We start from the raw sequence: 19433 nt of genomic DNA on the forward strand, positions 1-19433 counted from the left end.
TTTATATATATATAAACACGATAGGAAACATAGGAAGTCATCCTATTGCTAGTGAAATAAGTTTTATTACTACAAGTTAAAGAAAGAGCCAAAGCAGATGAAGCAAAGTAGATGGAAGGATTCAGATTTTTTATCAAGAGATGTAATAAGTCCTTACCTTTGGTCAGCAATTATAAATAATACAAAATCTACTCTGTACTGTAAGTATGCAGAATAACCTCATGGATGTAACTTTGCACAGGAAATGAGAACATTATTTTGTATTAATCTGTTGGGGAAGTTATGTTTAGTTTCCATTTCTCTGAGAACATTAATTGTACTAGTGAGAGAATTTTAAAGTCTATGATTATAAACTGAGTATAACGGAAAACTTACAGGCATTATCAATTATTCAGGCCATGACATCTACAGTAATGCAATAAAACGCATGGCTCATTGAATTTTCAGAATAGGAAATATTAGTAGAATACAGGAAAGACATGGTTAGTGCTCACCGTTTGTCATCAGAAGCATTACAATCACTTGCTAATATATATTCAGATTAGATAAGAGACATAGTTGAAATCATTGGGCAGTTGTTGAAAGATTATGACTGAATTTTACTTTTTTTGGTGCACTACTGCTTAAAAAATATGCTTACAAGTGTTTTTCATAGCATTGCAATAGAAGAAATGAAAGCATTGGCATAAAGTCCTACCTAAAGACTCTAGTTAACAAATCACAGCTTAATGCCAAAAAAGGCTGAACTAAAGCTAAAATTAGAGTTAATTTTTCACATTTACAACATTCACAGTCGAACCCACAGCCTTGCAAAGCATACTTCATTTGACTCAATTTGAATCCATCTTCTTTTGAATCATACTTCATTTGAATACATCTTCTACAGGGTCTGTAAAGAGCAGTTAAGTAGGTCTGACAGGTGACACCATGAGTTTAAACTCGGGTAAACTTCTTTTTAGAACTTTTCTTCACTCCACAAAAAAAATTTTGCAGCAGAAAGCTTTAAATGTAAAACTACAGTCTGACAAAAAACCTTTTAACTCTTTCACTGCCATTGACGAGTTATCTCGTCAATTAAGAGAAAATGCTTTCCTGCCCATGTTTTAATAAAATCCATATTTCGGAGCTATCGTTTTACAGACTGCCAAAAAACACCTAAAGAAGTAAATCATTCTTGCCAAGGTCCACTGACCACAGGTGGGTTGGCAAGTCGCTAGGGTCACTATTAAACAGAGGTGGACACTACTTAAGTATTTTACTTCCTACTTAAAAGTATTTTTTCAAGTATTTGTATTTTATCCATGTTTTTTAGGAAAACATACATTCCAAAGCATTTTATCATAATTTTTATTTAATTACATTTCATAAATACAAGTTTTTGTTTTATATAATATTTAAGTATATTTAAGTACATTTACATACTTTTACTCAAGTAAAAGAACACAATTTTAATGTAATTAGGTATTAAATAAATTGTAATATGCAATATTAAAGAATACACAGTATGATTCTATGCTTTATGTAGTGAAGTACATTTTTTTTCCAAGACAAACATCCTAAAAGCACAGATGCTTGAAGAATGTAACTAATGTAACTAAGTATTGTCCAGCTCTGTTATCAAGTCTAACTAAATTCAATTTAAAATGATAATAGTCAGTTTTACTGGCATTTTTCCAGCAGCCGCTATGAAAACCAGCCCTTTTGTTGAACGTGTGTCACTCAATAGGGCGTGGTCACGTGGAAAAGTGACGTCAATGCATACCCTCTATAGTAGAACTTTAGCCTAAATGTTAGCATATAACATTAACTAACATAGCGCTAACTCAGCAGTCACAACTTTGTTTTTATCATTGTAACAACATTGTACTTAAATAAATGTGTGATTTAATGTTGTGGGCGTACATTTTGACTGTTTTCCAGCAGTCTTTTGCATATAAAAAGGAGAAATCTATTGTGTTTGAGGTTCACAGTATAATTTTATCATGGACAGAAGTCTTATTATTCATCTATGCCTAGGTAAATACAGTTTTACATTTTAAAGTATGAATTTGGATACAAAACTGAGTTGAGATACTAAAAGAGGAAACAGATGAGCCCCTTCTTTCACACCTTTCATAACACACAAACACAATGATTCATTCCAAACAAGAAAAGATTACCAAGGTGCACTGCTGCGACTGGCATAACGCCGGCGGTGAAATATGGCGTAAGGATAAATGGGGTGAGTTAAATAGACCATGTTTGCATCAGTCGGTCAATGTGAACCACATGTGCCATCTCCCAGAAGTCTGTTCAGTCCTCTTATCAGGACTAGGCCTCTTATCTCTTAGCTCCATAACAGCAAACACACTCGCACAAGAACAAGTGTACACACATTTAAAACACACACACACACACACACACACACACACACACACACACACACACACACACACACACACGCTGCTGAATTATCTTCATCAGTTTGTAGCCAGGTGACATTTGGTTGCCTTTTCTCGATATAAAAGTTCATTTCATTGGCTGCAGGAAAGCAAGCCATAAATACATCATTGGAGCCTGTAGCTAAAGTACAATTGCTATTAGGAAAAATGGATAAAATTATATATCCTTACAGATTGAAAATTGCTTTTTTAGTTTAGTATTTCCACAAGTCACACAAATTACAACTTTTAAAGGTCAGAAAGATTCTGTAAAAGTGCACTGAAGAAAGTTCAAACATACCAGAAGAAAGACATCTGTTAGCATCACAGTTCATACAGCACCATAGCAGCATGCTGGCAGAGTTGCTTCATTAGCACTCAGATCAATAAACATCTCCTGAACTGTAAGTGGCACATGACTCAACATTAAGTCAAAGAGCTCGTCTCGGGTTATGTATCGTAACCCTTGTTTCACTGAGAAGGGAAGGAGACGCTGCGTCTCCATTGCCATACTTTCGGCATACCTTACCCTAAACCCAAACTCTTTTAAACAAAATGTTTAAATACGTAATGTATTATTTTTATAACGTAACGGACAGATATGTTTAGGAACCTATTAGTAACAATATAGCATTCAAAAGATATTTCAAGGTGCTAAAGTCCTACACAAAACAGTTTATTAAAATCATTTAACGTTATCTGTTTAAAAAAAATCATAACAGACAGACAAGTGTAATCACAACAACTTATTTATTTCGAATATCAAAATCAGTACCAAAATAGTTAAAATGACGATGTGCTGCAGCCGCGGTCCTCTCTGGAGTATATGAAGTAAATTAAAGAGAAGTATTAAAGTTATTAATCCAAGAGTTTGATCAGCGTTGATCCTGCTTCCCTCTGTCACAGCGCGCTTTTTTCATTTCAAACGTACACCAACGGAAATGGAAAAGACGCAAATATGTCACGTGGCACTCAAAGACCCAATGTGCTTTTGATATCACTGCCATAAAGCAATGTGTCGTAAAGCTTCTTGAGGCGGGATATTTGAATTCACATTAACGAACGCGCGATCTGACTTTACGGTTGCTGATGAGAACTTGGATCAAGATTGATTAAGGGCTGAATGATCTGTTCCTCGCAATCGTATGAATTTTAAAGATGTGGATTACAGCAAATGAATAAAAGTAACATCTTTTGTGAATTTGTGTCGTATTTTGTTGTAATTATTGCTTAGTAGTTATTATAACGTATTGCATAGACGACAACAGGAGAAAACGCGTTTTTGTGTGTCATGGCAAACAAACTAAATATAAATACAGAAATGATATTTATTTTAAAATTTTAAAATGTAAAATATTTTGAAATTCTCTGTATATCATAATCATTTCATTAGGTAAATGGGTCTTAAATAAATAAGTCAGAAAATATGACTGAAAACATGTCATTAATATGAGTAAGAAAAGCCAATGCCTGCAATTTTAATATTTATGAATAGGAATAACTTACGTACAAATTTGTACGTTTGAAAAGCTGTAAATACGTAAATAATTTACGTATTAGTCCTGTCAAAACGTCGATATTGTACGTTTAAGTGTGTTTTAAACGCAAGTAAATGTACGTATTGTACAACAAAGCTGAAACGTAAAAATACACACGTATTCTCATGAGATCACGATGATATGCCAGATAAAGGAGCAGATCCTTTACGCCGTATTTATGCTCTCCGGCTTCCGCTTATGACATCACGCCCAACCATTGGTCAAATTTAATGTACATACTCAGACGCCGTCACGCTGTAGGAAACCACTTTACAACATGGCCAAGTTACCTGTTGGTAGATGCCGTAACTACACCTTCTGACTGCTAAAAGCACATTTTTCATTGATTACTAAGTAAACGTTGACAAATGTTTTTATATATTAAAATTATTTTGAACTAAATTAGATACTCTGACTATTTTTGGAGGGCCCTATACAAGACTGAAATGTTTTTGGAATAGGGCTGGGAAACTATAATTTTTTTATCTGATGTGCCGATTAATTAACCTAATTAATTGTATTTAATCATACATAAATATAGGCACATAAATGTAGACATTACCCTAAAATTGAATACAATTAAATAAAATAAACTGCTTCTTGTGGGGTTTTTATTTTATTTTTTTATTTTGTCGTGATCGCCACCGTGGCTCTCTCTGCTGGCCACCAGAGGCTTAACTAGACATCAGTCTATGGACTCCATTGCCCATAATCCATTGCAATTTGATTACTGCCACAACTGTTGATCATAACCTTCACTATTTAAACCATGCTCACACCCAAATGCAAAGTATTGTTAGCCATGTCTACCTACTGGGAGCATCTTGTTTCGTTGCGTCCTTGGTCTGACCTTTGCCTGTGTATTGTTATTTGATTGCTTTCTGCCTCCCCTGACCATTGTCTGGATTTTGACCCTGTTTTTGTATTGCATATATTGTTGTCCTTTGCCTGGTTTTATGACTTTTGCCTGTTTTTGTGAATTACCCTTATTAAACTTCTTATGGATCTTCTTTTTCGAGGGCGCACGATGAAGCTTGTCAAAACATGTATTTAGCCCGTCATGTGTGTGGCTCGTCATGTAAACGTACGTGCATTACGCGTCATGTCAAAATATGTGCCTGCTGCAGACACTTCTAAGGGGTTTAGAATAAAAGAGACACGTTTGCCAGATACCCTGGAAGGACAGTTCATTGATCATCAAGCTTTAGTATCTGCACCAAAGGCATTACCATCTTTACCAAAATGGCTTGATGTCATTCATACAGTCAAGATTTCCACTTTCTGCTACAGCAATGCACCCTCATAACAAGACTGGACCACCTCTATATTTGACCATATATATGGTGATGTTCTGCTCATAAGCTTTGCCTTTGTTTGTACATTAGCAGACATTAGGCTGATCCATGGGTGCAGACAGTTTCAATTTGGTCACATTACTCAATAAAACATTCTTCCAGAACTCAACAGGTTTATCCAAGTAAATTTGAGCATGTACAAGTCAGACTTTATGTTCATTTTGAATGGCACTTGGCAAGATGTCCCAACATAAAGATCAGATCATCCTGCAAATCTTTAGAAGTAAATTAAAGTTTTCTGATCATACATTCATTCATTCCTCCTAAACATTATGGTATGGTTTCCGGGACAGGGAATAGCTTAAGACAGGACTAGGCCTTAGTTAAATTAGGATATTTAAGTCATTTTTAAAAGCATAATATATGATTAAGTATTAAGATATATAAGTCAGGGTAAGTTGTTTTCAATCAAGACAACACTACCATTTAAGTTAGTCTGGCCCTACAGTATGTGTTTGTTCAACATTATCAAGGTTTCTCTGGTATAACAAATTATTAACTCATGAATAAGCAGACAGCTGTGTCTCGTGTAACTTTTAGTGTTTTACAAATCCTATTGTGGCCATAGACATTGTGATGTAACAAAACAATTTATTTGTGCAGTTGTATATGCATATTTGCTACTCAAAACATGAATGGGCTATATGTATGTGTAACAGAACATGCTAATTTCTTATTTCTTATATTTCCAAAGGCTTAATTGTATTTTAACACAATTTTGTACCATATCATACAAATACGGGACTTAAAAACACCAATGTTAAATAGGGGATACATAATTGTGACATAACTGTATCACAATATATATATATATATATATATATATTACATAATTTGCCACTAAATGGTTATATATGCAATGTTTAATACAATTTTATAATATAACATTTTAATATAATTTTAACTTTAAAGTGTACACTGTCCCTGGGTTGAATAATTGTGTTGTGTTTTATATATGTTTATATGTATTTTACATATATTTGTGTTGTACATATTAAATAGTGTGGTTCCAACATCTACCAGCAGAGGCTAACTGCTGAAATTACCTACACCGATCAGCCATAACATTATGACCACCTGCCAAATATGGTGTACATAGGTCCCCCTTTTGCCACCAAAACAGCCCTGACCCGTGGAGGCATGGGCTCCACAAGACCTTTCTATCAGAACCAGCATGAACTTTTCAGCAAGTAGCTCGTCTGTTGGATTGGGCCTTCCCTCCCCACGTACATCAATGAGTCTTGGCCGCCCATGACCTTGTCGCCGGTTCACTGCTTTTCCTTCCTTGGACCACTTTTGACAGGTACTGACCACTGCAGACCGGGAACACCCCACAAGAGCTGCAGTTTTGGAGATGCTCTGACCTAGTCGTCTAGCCATCACAATTTGGCTGCTTCTAACACATCAACTACACTTGTCCTCAAAGATGATCTACTGTAGCTGAAATTGCTGAAAAAAGTGAAGAATAGAAAGGTCTAGTGGAGTCCATGCCTCGAGTCAGGGCTGTTTTGGTGGCAAAATGGGGACCTAGACAATATTAGATAGGTGGTCATAATGTTATGGCTGATTGGTGTATATAAGCTACCTCAAGCCTTTGTGTTCAACACTGCGAAACTACTTAAGTGTTTTAAATTGGCAGTTCCTGTCATACTCAGCTTTCATTGACTAGTCATGTGGAGTTAGTGCAGTCTGACCTTATTAAGTAGATGATTTTCCATTTGATGCACTGACCCGCGGTCATGTCTGTCTGCTGTCACTGTCTAATCTGTTATTAGTGTATTGGGTTGTAAAAACAGCATCACTAAAATGCCTCATTTACAAAATTGACCTGCTTCGCCACTTTCTTAATGTAGAAAAATCTGGCAAAATTTCAATGCCTTTGTATAATTAAGAAGTATGAGCAGTGAAGGCATTACAAGGTGGCTTTAATTACTTTTTGACATTGATAATGCAGGACTGGTTGCAGGCTGTTTGTTGGTGTGTTAAATTTATATGGTTGTAAACACCTGTGCCCATTTTTGCATTCATTTCCTCTCGGTTGAATTAAAGAGAAAACATCATTGACAAAAGATTTCAATTAAGGCTTTGGTAAAGCACCAGCAGTTTCCTTTTATTGACTGACGTCTGTTAGAAAAGTCATTTATTTTGAGCAATATCTCAGTGAAGGTCAATCTGCATGTCTCTTGCGAATGTAAACGTACTTGGACAAATGAAATGAATAAATGGGATTGAAATGTCAATGTTGACCAATATGATTGTCAGAGTTTGTTCCTTACAAACAAGAACTGGAAGTATTGTGCCCATTCATGAATCGATAAGCAATGGCAAAAATATTATCTTAAAAAAAACCAAGATATTATTAGTGACATCTGCTGTACATCAAAGGGTTACATTGACATCTAGTGGACGATGGATGTAATACAATAATTATTATCATATTCATATTTCAGCAGTAGCCTATAATACCCAAAAGATGTCCATCAAGACATTACAAGGATATTGATCAGTTTAAACACAATGGCAGTGTTTGCGACAACACATTAGCCTCTTATTATCAGTTCACCCATCTTTCCTCACCAAATGCCATTGTTAAATAAAAAGCTATTGTCCACATTTTAAAGGTGGCAATTCAGAGCCATTGATCACGCTTGGCAAACAATTACCACAGTATTCAATGAATATAATCGTGTGTGATGTCATTTAACCTTGTCTGTCAAACCCTCAGACACACCAGCCTGACAGGTCACGTTTAGTCTATTTATAACAGCAGAACATAGGAGAGATATTTAAACCACACAGACTCATTTAAACAAACACAAGTCCTGCTAACACCATAAGGGCAGCAAGGGTAAGTGAGAAGGCTCTGTGTTTATCTTTAACAATAACAATCTTGAGTCATCTATTTTTATCATATTGTAGATAGTGAGGTATTTTAATATTTTTGCATAGATTTTGCCAAACAATAGATAAAGCAGTTTACTGGTTGAAATATAAAGGTTTTGTGGAGTGTTATACAGTACAAGCATATATTTAAAGCTTTATTATGAGTTTGTGTGAATAAATGCATTTCAAATAGTCAGTATACAAAAGGTTAAATAGATGATAAAAGCAAAATACATATAACAAATAAAATTTATTTTACTTCTCATTTTCTGGAAAGCATTGTCTGATATGCAAGAAGTTGGTCTATAAAGACGAGTCAATAATTTGCCAGACAATAGTAACCCTGAATCTTTGCCAGGTTTTGTTTTCACTGTAAATTCCTTGTCTTGTTTCAGATTTTATACAAAATAGATATTAACGGACATGGTAAGCTCTTCTTAATTCAAACTTCAAAGTTGTCTTCCACTTCTTGTTTCAAATAAGCAAGCTCGACCTGATTTTGCCATGTGAGGACGTAATAAAACCTAAACCCCAACCCTAAACATAACTGAACCCTGAAATGATAAGTGGAAAGCAATGGTCTAGACTCTACAAGAAGCTTATCCTTGTTGTCAGCTTAAACTTGAAACAAACTGTAAACTTATTTCTGAAATCGGATTGGCTGATGTTGCCCTGATGACATCAACCACTTGGCAAAATCAGAGGAGCCAACAAGCCACGGGAAAACAATATGATATAGTGTATGCCACAAATATTCTTGCAGGGCAAGAGCACAACGTCTGGCCTTCATCCACACTGTGAAAAATGTCATAACCAACACTGTAAGCTTCCTGTAGACATCCCCACTTCCTGTGTCTTCATTTCCTGCCGTCTACACTGCGGTGCCGCCTTTCATCTCTGCAAAGAAGATGAGCATCGTCTCCTCTGCCCTAAGGAAATCGTACCCTGCCTCAATTCTGGCTATGGCTGTCCAATGACCATGACCCGCCAAAGGCTAGCCAAGCACCTGGAAGTGTGTCCTGCGAGCGTGGTCACTTGCACTTTAGAATGGAACCGATGGCCTGTGAATGAGACAGATACAACCTTCTACAGGAACGTCCTGCAGGATCCAGACTGCTTGAATGAGCTGGACATCGCCACGGCCCTTCGAGATCAGAAGCTGCTGTTTAGCTCCATCAAGATGAAAACGCTCTTCCCCGAGTTGATTGAGAAGGTAGAGGAACCAGACGTACCGCTGGATGGTGCTGTAGGAGGTGTTGACCCAGAAGACTGGGAACTAAATTCGGGAGAGATGTTGGAGAATGGGGATGAGGAAAAGGAGCTAACGGAAGAAGAACGACTGGCCCTTGCCACAAGCAAAGATGTGGCCTGCTTGGAGAACTACAAAATGTGGGAGAGAATGTTTGCAAAGGAGAAAGAAGGATGCAAGCAAACTGCAAGGAATTTAGAGGAAAATGGTACTCCTAAAAGGGAAAAAAATCCATCTGATGAAAATTCCCATGAGTCCCATGAAGCAGATTTTACCAGAACAGGATTAGCCCCTTGGCATGACGGAGTTCTCGAGAGACTCGGTAAAGAGGTCAACGTGTCCGAATATAACATGTACCTAGTTCACAATGGTTGCATGCTTATCAACTTTGGCCAGCTGACTGCTTGCACACCTAAAGAGAAAGATTTTGTTTATGGTAAGTTAGAGCCTATCGAAGTGAAAACCGTACGCTCTTTTAACGTTCCAACCAGCTTCACAGCCAAACGTAGCCACCTCAAGGATCCGTCAAAAACGATTAAAAAGACGGACCAGAATGTGGACACGTCCGATTTAGGGATTTCCATTGAGCAGCTCCCGAAGGCAAATGAAGTAGAGGCCACACTGCTGTGCTGTCTAGAAAGAGAGTTTAAAGGTCCCCAGATAAGTGAAGCTGTTGGCACCGATGGGCTGTATGTTGACTTGTCCACCCAGACCTACGATTTTCACAGCGCTCCGTTCAAAAGCAGTGCTTCTTTGGCTGATGTGGTCGACGGCCAGCCTCAAAGTCTACATGTGCAGATTCAGACCGAATGCGTGACGAGGAGACATAACAAATCTTGCTCGGCCTTCACCTACCTGTGCTGCCATGCATTCAGACGTGACGAATACCCCTGGCACTTCAGGAACGTACATGGAGATATTGAGTCCCATCTTAATGGCTGGTTTACCCAGCGATGCCCGTTGGCTTACCTTGGCTGTACCTTTAGCCAGAGGTATTTTCGACCATCAAAATATAGGGCAACCGTGAACTACGATCCAGATCTTAATGCGTTCACATTGCAACCTGCAGTAGCAGAATCGCTTTACAAAGGAGTAAAAAAAGCTAGCAGCGAACGAAAGCGAGCAAGGAATTTGGACTCACTGAGCAGACTTCCCTTTGAGATCTTACAGCACATTGTGGGTTTTCTGGACAGTTTGTCATTGGGCTATCTAGCTCAAGTGTCCCACCTCATGAGAGATGTCTGTAGCACTGTTGTACAGCAGAAGGGCATGGTGTCCCTCAAATGGGAGAAAAAGATATATTCCCATGGTGGATTCACATGGAGGGCCAGAAAAAAGGTAACGTGTCCCTTTAACAGTGCTTGCATAACACTTAAGGGTTTGTTCTGAATCTCTTATAAACGTATGCCTAGACTTTCAGCATGCAAAGCATTATTATGTTTTTACTACAATACATACAACATTTACAAATATTTCATACAATAAAGATTGCTGTATAATTTCCCTTTAACCCTATTTTATCGATAATGTTACCACCCTAACCCTACCCCAAACATTACCCTAAACCCAAACCCTTTTTATACAAAAATGTAAAAAATATGTAATGTAATCTTTTTATATTATACAATGTAAACGAAAGAAATGTGTAGGAAAATTTCAGTGACAATAGTAACAATTTAGCATTTAAAAGATAGTTTACGCCGCTAATACAGTCCTACCCCTAAACCTACCCAAAACAGTTAATCCAGCTTTTATCTGTCAGGGCAAATGTAATTTTTTTTTTAAAGTACATCGATTGAAAGATGGCAATGTCGCAAATCTGTGACGTAGCACGCAATAGCCAATGAGCGTTTGATATCACAGCCATAAAGCAATGTGTCGTAAAGCTTCTTGAAGTGCGATATTTGAATTCACATTCATAACAAATGCGAGAGTTTGACTTTTAACTCTTTCCCCGCCATTGACAAGTTATTTCGTCAATGGCATAAACATTTGCATAAAAAACATATTTCTAAATGTTTATGTCAATCTGCAATATCACGATTATCCACTAGATCGCGCACTTCCCCAATTTATGAAAAATTGAAGCCAAAATGTTATTTACTAATTTTAAACTCCGCGTATGTTTTGATAATTTTGATTTCTAACAAAATTCCTTCACAAAAATGCAATTATTTCAGCTTTTTGCTAATTTTTTATACTTTTTTTAAAAGAAAAATGCCCATATTAAAGAGTTTATAAGCAGAGAAAAAAAATGTAGATAGGATGAAAGCATTTTTCCCATTTTGTTTGTTTGTTTGTTTATAGTTTGTTTGAAAGCAGAAGGTCTGTCCTTTTATTTGACATGTTTGTATGTTTATATAGTTTTAGAAGAAAACTTTCCTGGAAGGCATTTTGTGAAACTTTTGTGAAAACACAAAAAATGCTGGGGGGCAACTTTTCAAAAATGGCTGGCGGGGATGAGAACTGAGATCAAGATGGCTGGATAAAGGGCTGATAAAATTAACAACTTGTGAATTTATGTTGTGTTTTGATGTAATTATTGTTGCATGGCAGAAAACGCCTCGTGTCATAACAAAATAAATATTACAAAATGGTTAAATGATTGCAGAAATGTTATTAATTTTAAGTTTTTAAAGTGTAGTCTTGTTTAATATTTTGTAATTCTCTGAAAGCATTTAATTAAGTCTTAAATAAGTCAGAAAAGCGACTGAAAACATCCCATTAAAATGAGTAAGAAACACCAATGCCTTTTAATATTTATGAATAGGAAAATGTACAAATCTCTGTAAAGCTGTTAATACGTAGTCCTGTCAACACATCAATATTTTCCGTTTCAGTGTGTATAAAAACGTAATCAAATGTCATGTGGTGCAAGCACACTGTACATAAAAATACTCACACAGAGATCACATGGAATATGATAACATCTTCCATGCATCCCAGCCCTATCAAGTAAGTTTTATTTCAGGAGCATTAGCGATGTTGTTGTGCATGATGAACCTTCAAATATGTTTGGAGTCTGCCTGATCTCTGAGGTATGTACTGCAGAGAGCAACAGGGAGGGCGTACGTGTCTTTTGTCAGTCAGCCACACTGTCTGCACACTTCTGGGGCTTTGTTTTTAAGTGACACGTGGTCTCACTTTCTCTCTGCCCATTGTTCATGATGTAATTGATCTTAGTGTTTAACCTGACAGGGCTGTAACCTACATTAAGGAGAGCCAATGAGATCAGGGCTCCAGAGTATTACAATAGTGATAGTGAAAAATGGACTGAATCGGCCTACAGGCACATGAATATTGTATTGTAACTTCTCCGAAAATGAATTGGTTATTTAAGCAGCATGTAAGATGTTTGAACAGTATTGCATTGGATAATGAAATATTAAACCAAGAGGCATCTGCACAAAATGATGTAAGATGTTTTCACAGAATTCACATTTTTTATATTTCCTTTCATATTTTTTAACCATCTGATGCTAGTTTTTTTTTAATGGAATGTATAAGGATGTGAAGAGTAACCATGCATGTAATTCATTCATTTTTTTCATAGCCAGAAAGTGTCCAAATACAATGAGTCAATTTTTAAATCTATTATATTGTTCTTTATCAAAATAATCTGATGTTTTTCATCTCCTTTCAGACATGGGAGTTCAGCAATCTCTTCTCACCAGTAGATGAATGGGTGTTTGAAGATGTGCCACCCATGTCCGAGCACCTGAAGGTCTGTCCGTTCTACCAGAAGGAGATCAGGAGTGAACCTGTGGCTTTACTTAGCATAACAGACCTTCAGGAGGAAAGATGAGCCTTTCATACTCAAGAGTTTCTTTCCCACTGACAAGTTGTGCAAGTTTCCTGGACACGGTTTAGAAGATCAATCCAGGACCAGTCTTTAGTTAAATTAGGACATTTTAAGTAGTTTTTAGCAGTGGTGCCCAGTGACTTCTTTTTTCGAGGGCACTCAGTGTGAAGCTCATCACAACATGTATGTTGCCCGTTATGTGTGTGGTTCGTTATTTCAAAATATGTGTTCTGCACATCAGGTGATCCTACACTGCAAAAAATGATTTTCAAGAAAAAAAATTCTTAGTATTTGTCTTGTTTTCAGAAAAAATATAAAAAAATCTTAAATTAATCCAAAAATATCAAATTTAAGTGATTTGTGCATAAAACAAGCAAAAAATCTGCCAATGTGGTAAGCAAAAAAATCTTGAACATTTTTCTTAAACACTAAATTCAAGAAAAATTTAAGAAAAATTTGCTTACCCCATTGACAATTTTTTAAATTTGATATTTTTGGTCTGTAAACTAGACTTATTTTCTTGGGTCGTTTTGCTCATCAAGAAAAAGCATCCCAATTTAAGAATTTTTAGATATTTTTACTGAAAACAAGACAAAAATACTAAGATTTTTTTCTTGAAAATAATTTTTTGCAGTGTATGTGCATCACATGTCTTATCAAAAAAGTGTCTGCTGCAGATGCGTCTAAAGTGTTTATGATAAAAGAGACGCTTGCGTATGCCAGATACTCGCATAATCTCATGCGTAATCAGAGTTTAATGTTAAGGTAGTGTCTTGTGTGTATTTTGTGAACGTGAGCGTCTCTTTTATCATAAACGGTTTTGACGTGTCTGCAGCAAGCACTTATTTACGTGATGCACATGGTTCACATGACGCAACAAACACATATTTTGAAGACACAAGCAACACACGCACTTATTAGAATTAGAATTTTAAATAAGTTCAAATTTACAAGCCGCCACTGGTTTTTACAAACATATCTTACAAAAAAAACAATACTGGTGTGCATCTTGACATAAAACAATGGCACTTACCGTACGCCAGTGTTAGATATTTTTAAATGAAGAGAGAGTAAAAATACATTTTAAACTGGGACTCAGATAAGCCCTGTCTGGAAACTATGCCCCTAAGAGACTGCTGTGTGTCACAAGCTCTTGTACATGCACGTAAAATTTCACATGCACTGTAAAAAAAATCCGTAGAAATTGCAGCTGGGTTGCCGGTAATTTACCGTAGATTTAAATTTATGTTATTTACTGGCAACATTTTGTTCAAAGTTGAATGAATATTTAACATTTACAAGTCTTTGTCTTTACAGAGTAAAACTAAAAAAACAGCATCAAGCAAAACATTCTGGGAAACAAAATCTGAAGCAAAAAACAGAAAAAGGTTGATGATGATTTCTGGTTCCCAGAATGCTTTGCATGAGGCTGTTATTGTATAGTTTTATTCTGTAAAGATAAAGACTTGTTAATATTTAAAATTTATTTAACTTTGAACAAACTCTTGCCAGTAAATAACATAAATTTAAATCTACGGTAAATTACCGGCAACCCAGCTGCAATAACATTGTGATTTCTACGGATTTTTTTTACAGTGTGTGGATATAAATGGATAATGTGTGTCGCTATTCATGTACAGTAATACAATGTCAAAAACATTTAAGAGAAGTGTATTCCAATGTCTTTCAAAAAAAATGTCTTTTGACATATCTTGGATGACATCTAGTGGTGGAGAAATACACATACATGTTTCAAAAGCTGTATCTCAAACAGTTTACCACCTTTAAATTAATTTCGTTTTTTCAGCCTTTGCAACCCCTACCTCTCCAAAGTCACAAGAATTTGAAAAAAGCATTGGTTTTATTGACAAGATACATGTGGTTTCTTGCAATACAATGTACACATGTGGTTTTGCTTGTGATTCTCATCTACTGCATCTCTGATGTCTCTGGGTTGCGTAGTTTGTCGATGACCTGTGATAGCATACGGTTGCACAGGGCAGCATAGGGGTTCAAGATTACAGCCTGTTGCCGGGCGAACTCGCTGCCCATAGCCGCTGCCTTCTCGAAGTCCACACGAGCCTCTTCATCACGACCTGTCAACCGGAGGAGGAGCCCACGCTGGACCAGAGCCTGGCATGCTGTTCGTCCCGTGCCTCTGCTTAGAGAGATGGCCTTCTCAAGGTCCTCAACCGCACCTGATATACAACACTTAAGTTAGATTAACACGCTCGTAAGGGCAGCATTAAGACTGGACATAACATTGCATTGATTTCTCTAAATATTTTAGGTATACTTGATCAATGCAATAGCTTTCATTACATTTATTTAGTATGAGGAATATACTGTATAGAGATTTTAATTGTGCTTTGATGCATTATAATCCATCCAAAGACATTTGGTGGTTTCATAGTGGACGTTTTAATTGTGTTACAATTATAGCCATGCTTTACAAGCAATAAAATCACATTTATGCTTAAAAGTGCCTTCACGTGCACAGCTTTGTGCGATGCATTGATGTTAATTACATTTAAACAGGAAGTTAGCCCTAAATAGACAATAGCTTTATTTTATCTCACAGCCTGGAATCTGATGAGAAGCTGAAGTGCAGAATGATGTCATACATCACTGATACATGTACAGTAGTAGGCGAAGTAGTGCTTTTTGGTTTCGGACGTAGCGATAGTGAGAGACTGTAAGTTTTGTCAACTTATACCAACTACACTTTAAAAAATTATATCAACATATTCTCCTCTTAATGGTATGTTTACACAGGGCGTAAGCGTTAACGCTTCTCATTCACTTTTAATGGGTGACGTTATGCGTCGCCGAGCTGAATTGTGGATCCGTCGGCGCTGCGTCAGTGCCGTTGCTCGCCGTAGAAGTTGAACATTTCTCAACTTTTCAAGCGGCAATGCGGGCGTCAGCCAATCAGATTGCCTTATGCATATAACCTAAGAAGAGACAGCCAATTACGTTTATGGAAGACCGGAGCATGTGTAGCGGCCACTGTCATTGGCTGTTAGCCACGCTTCAGACAAGCCTTCCGTTAAGCGTTAACGCTTCTGTCCCGTGTGAATGTACCGTAAGTGGCGCTGTCCCGTGAGCAGGACACCTGAGTTTATTTTAATTTTTTGCATGTGTTTTATCTATCTATCACGACAAACTACGTATCATTGGAAAGGTCTAAGCCTCTAGAAACCATATTATACAGTGTTTAATAAAATAAACTATGTAGGGAGAGTAATTAATTCATTTATGAAGAGAGTGTGCCTCAAAACATTTATATTTTGCTAAATGTCACTTATCCACAGGCGGGACGCCTACATTTACTTCAGTGTTTGTTTTGCATGTGAATTCATATAAAATCATGACAAACTATATATTGTTGGAAAGCTCTTAAAGTGTATTACATTTATCATAACCTTTTTGGAAAAGGAATTACATAGTGAGAGCCATTTACTAAAATGCCATGGGTCCACAGGTAGGCCCACTTTGTTATTACATATTTGTAACACTAATACCCTATCCTAAACCTAAACATCTTGACAAACTATAGATTATTGGAAAGCTCTAAGAGTGTAGTTTTCATGTTTCAAAACCTTTTAGCAGTAATATTAATACAGGGACAGTCATTTATTAATTTGTGCAGCAAACCGTTGACCCTAATGGCCATTGTTGGTAAAACCACTGTGACACAAACCACTTATTTATAAAATGAATGTTACTGAAATATTTTTCTTATTCTTTCTTATTATTTTCCTAAAATAAATTTAAACTGCTATAACATGTTTTATTTATTTAAGATTTTAATATTCTCTTATTTAAGATTTATTTAAAGGTGTAGCGGAGGATTTTCTCAAATTTTAGAAAAGAACCGCCTTCTTCACTTTTAAATAAATGCAATTGCGCAACACTCCTGATTGACAACTAGGAGGACCAATAGTCTTGATCTACCCGGAAAAAGAAAATCCTCCGCAATACCTTTAAGATTCTCACCATCTCACCACCATTCTCATCTCATGTCTGTGATAATCCCTAAAGTGTCTTCTTTAAAACAAGACCAAGATTAGGCTTAGACCAAAAAATGCCAAAGTTATATTAATTTTAAGGTGTACATCACATTGTCACATACCCCCCCAAATAGAATTTGCGCCACATAAGGGGTTTAACAATCTCAACTTATTTTTCTAAGTTATGTCAACTTATAAGTTAAACTTAAAGGGATAGTTCACTCAAAAATTTAACTTTTGTCAACATTTTCTCATCATCATGTTGTTTTAAATCTGTATGAATAATTTTTTATATAACACAAAAAAAGATTTTTTTATAAATGATGGTAAGCACACAGCTGATTGTATCCATTGACTTCCATACACTGTAAAAAATACTTTGCTGCCTTAAAAATTTTTGTTAAATCAACTCAGATTTACAAGTCATGTCAACAGAGATGAGTTGTCACAACTTATAAAATATAGTTGAGAAACGTCAACATAATTTTATAAGGTATAACAACTCACCTGTAGTTATAACAACTCATCTCTAGTCAAGATAAATAATAGTAAGTTGAAATGACTTGTAAATTCAAGTTGATTCAACATAAAAAATTTAAGGCAGCAAAGTATTTTTTACAGTGTAGTAGGAAAACAAATATTATGTTAGTATTGTGATAAATGATAAAGAAGATATTTTGATAAATGATGGTTAGCACACAGTTGACCCAAAAAAAGAAAAGAAATTCATACAGATTTACAACAACATAAGGATGGGAATGATTTTTGGGTGAACTATCCCTTTAAAAAATTATATTGAATTGACTTGCATAATTAAGTTTGTTTGGAGCACAGTTTATAGATGTCCTTAAGGTTGACATAATCTTACTAAAAGACAAAAACTTTAGACTGATGTGGACTTAAAGATTGTTTAAATGTGAAGCATTTTTATTCTGTCGGCTGATTGTGAAAGACAAAGACATGTATGACCTTTTGAGTCTCCCTGTAGACGTTTGGTCTGGGCTCTGTTATTGTAGGCTGAGGCTCTTTGCGGCAGGACCATTACTGCCTGGTTGAAAAGCTGAAGAGCTGCGTGCAGATCTCCAGATTCAGCTGCTGAAACTCCCTGCAGTTCCAGATCTTTCACCTGTTTCACCAGCTCTGGCTCAAAAGCACTGTCTGCAGAAACACACAAACACTGACACTGTTAGTGTTCATTCTTTCATCAAACCTTCTCGTACCACTCGCATTGTAAGTGAACAAGCTTCATTGACTGTTAACATTTCATTACTGTCCATATGTGCATACAAAACCCACAAAAAGTTAAAGTCTGTTTGAAGATCAAACTGTTCAGAGACTGTAGCTAAATGTAATATTAACTGAGACCTGCTGCTTTTGGATCAATAACACCATAGAACGAAAAAAGTGCCATAACATATAAGTTTTAAAGCTGCTCTTGCTGTAATCTTCTTACCATCATCCGTCAGATCGTCTTCTTGGTTTAACGCAGGTATATCTCCAAAAGGGCTGGTAGGGTTGAAGATGGTTTGTAAAACCGCTCTGTCATGTGCCGAAGCCATGGTTTTGTTATACAGCTGAGCAGAAAGTCTGAAATGATGCTTTTTAGACTTCTGTATGTTTTAATGGAGGAAAAGAGGAGTTGTCTGAATAACTCTTTCAGCAATGCACACTATGAACCAATCAGATGAGGGGGTGGTAGCAGGACTTTGATTTGGTGCTGCCCACATCTGTGTTTGGTTAAATCAACTGTTAAGCTGTGGGATGTAAAGGAACTGCTTAGATGTTTGGATCTAAAAGCCAAAGCTGATGCACAACACTGTTTTAAAGGCCTTTTGTACGTTGACAGATTATATTTTGAAGTCAGAACATCCAGAAACTTAACCCACAATCCTTGATGCAAATTTTGCACTATACAAAAATGCAAAAAAAATTACATCATTTTCATTTCCTAACAAAATTAACCTTAAGCTATAAAAATAAAGAAAACATAAATTGAGATTTTTTTAATAATATAATTTAAATTGATCATCATATTTTAATCAAAGCTCAAACCGACGGCTGGAAAGATGAATCAAATGCTCAAACAGAGATTTCTAAAGCTTTTCATCATCATGAAGGCCATACTAATGTTAATAAAGGTCGAAGAATAAAAAGCCTAGGCCTGGAAAACAAG

At 36.2% G+C, this 19433-nt stretch overlaps 2 protein-coding genes across 4 annotated transcripts; one reads left to right on the forward strand and one right to left on the reverse strand.

The window, feature by feature from the left end:
• The first annotated feature begins 8097 nt into the window (after positions 1-8097).
• On the forward strand, positions 8098-14501 carry LOC135729186 (F-box only protein 40). Of its 3 annotated transcripts, XM_065246642.2 has the most exons (4): positions 8121-8161; positions 8592-8622; positions 8960-10783; positions 13089-14501. In XM_065246642.2, the coding sequence occupies exons 2-4, from the start codon at positions 8620-8622 to the stop codon at positions 13248-13250; spliced, it is 1989 nt and encodes a 662-aa protein (XP_065102714.2). In that variant the 5' UTR covers positions 8121-8161; positions 8592-8619; the 3' UTR covers positions 13251-14501. The 3 variants fall into 3 exon arrangements, with proteins under 3 accessions (XP_073671943.1, XP_073671944.1, XP_065102714.2); XM_073815842.1 differs by having other exon boundaries at positions 8098-8161; positions 8592-10783; XM_073815843.1 differs by lacking the exon at positions 13089-14501 and adding an exon at positions 11816-13082 and having other exon boundaries at positions 8098-8161; positions 8592-10783.
• A 588-nt stretch (positions 14502-15089) lies between these two features.
• On the reverse strand, positions 15090-18912 carry ttc36 (tetratricopeptide repeat domain 36). The gene is made up of 3 exons (XM_065246606.2): positions 18714-18912; positions 18230-18418; positions 15090-15445 (listed from the first exon to the last, which is right to left on the reverse strand). Exons 1-3 carry the CDS (start codon positions 18817-18819, stop codon positions 15177-15179), a joined length of 564 nt encoding a protein of 187 aa, XP_065102678.2. The 5' UTR covers positions 18820-18912; the 3' UTR covers positions 15090-15176.
• Positions 18913-19433: the final 521 nt, after the last annotated feature.

This window comes from Paramisgurnus dabryanus, chromosome 9 (assembly GCF_030506205.2).
Source record: "Paramisgurnus dabryanus chromosome 9, PD_genome_1.1, whole genome shotgun sequence".
NCBI lineage: Eukaryota > Metazoa > Chordata > Actinopteri > Cypriniformes > Cobitidae > Paramisgurnus > Paramisgurnus dabryanus.

What these genes read in the sequence shown, in the direction of transcription:
- ttc36 (XM_065246606.2), bottom strand. Translation starts at nt 18,819, where the DNA reads ATGGCTTCGGCACATGACAGAGCGGTTTTACAAACCATCTTCAACCCT. An exon ending in AGACGATCTGACGGATGATG is followed by an intron (nt 18,419 to 18,713) that starts GTAAGAAGATTA and finishes GTGTTTCTGCAG; the next exon opens with ACAGTGCTTTTGAGCCAGAG. An exon ending in TCTACAGGGAGACTCAAAAG is followed by an intron (nt 15,446 to 18,229) that starts GTCATACATGTC and finishes GTTGTATATCAG; the next exon opens with GTGCGGTTGAGGACCTTGAG.
- LOC135729186 (XM_073815842.1), top strand. Translation starts at nt 8,939, where the DNA reads ATGCCACAAATATTCTTGCAGGGCAAGAGCACAACGTCTGGCCTTCAT. An exon ending in CATGGAGGGCCAGAAAAAAG is followed by an intron (nt 10,784 to 13,088) that starts GTAACGTGTCCC and finishes ATCTCCTTTCAG; the next exon opens with ACATGGGAGTTCAGCAATCT.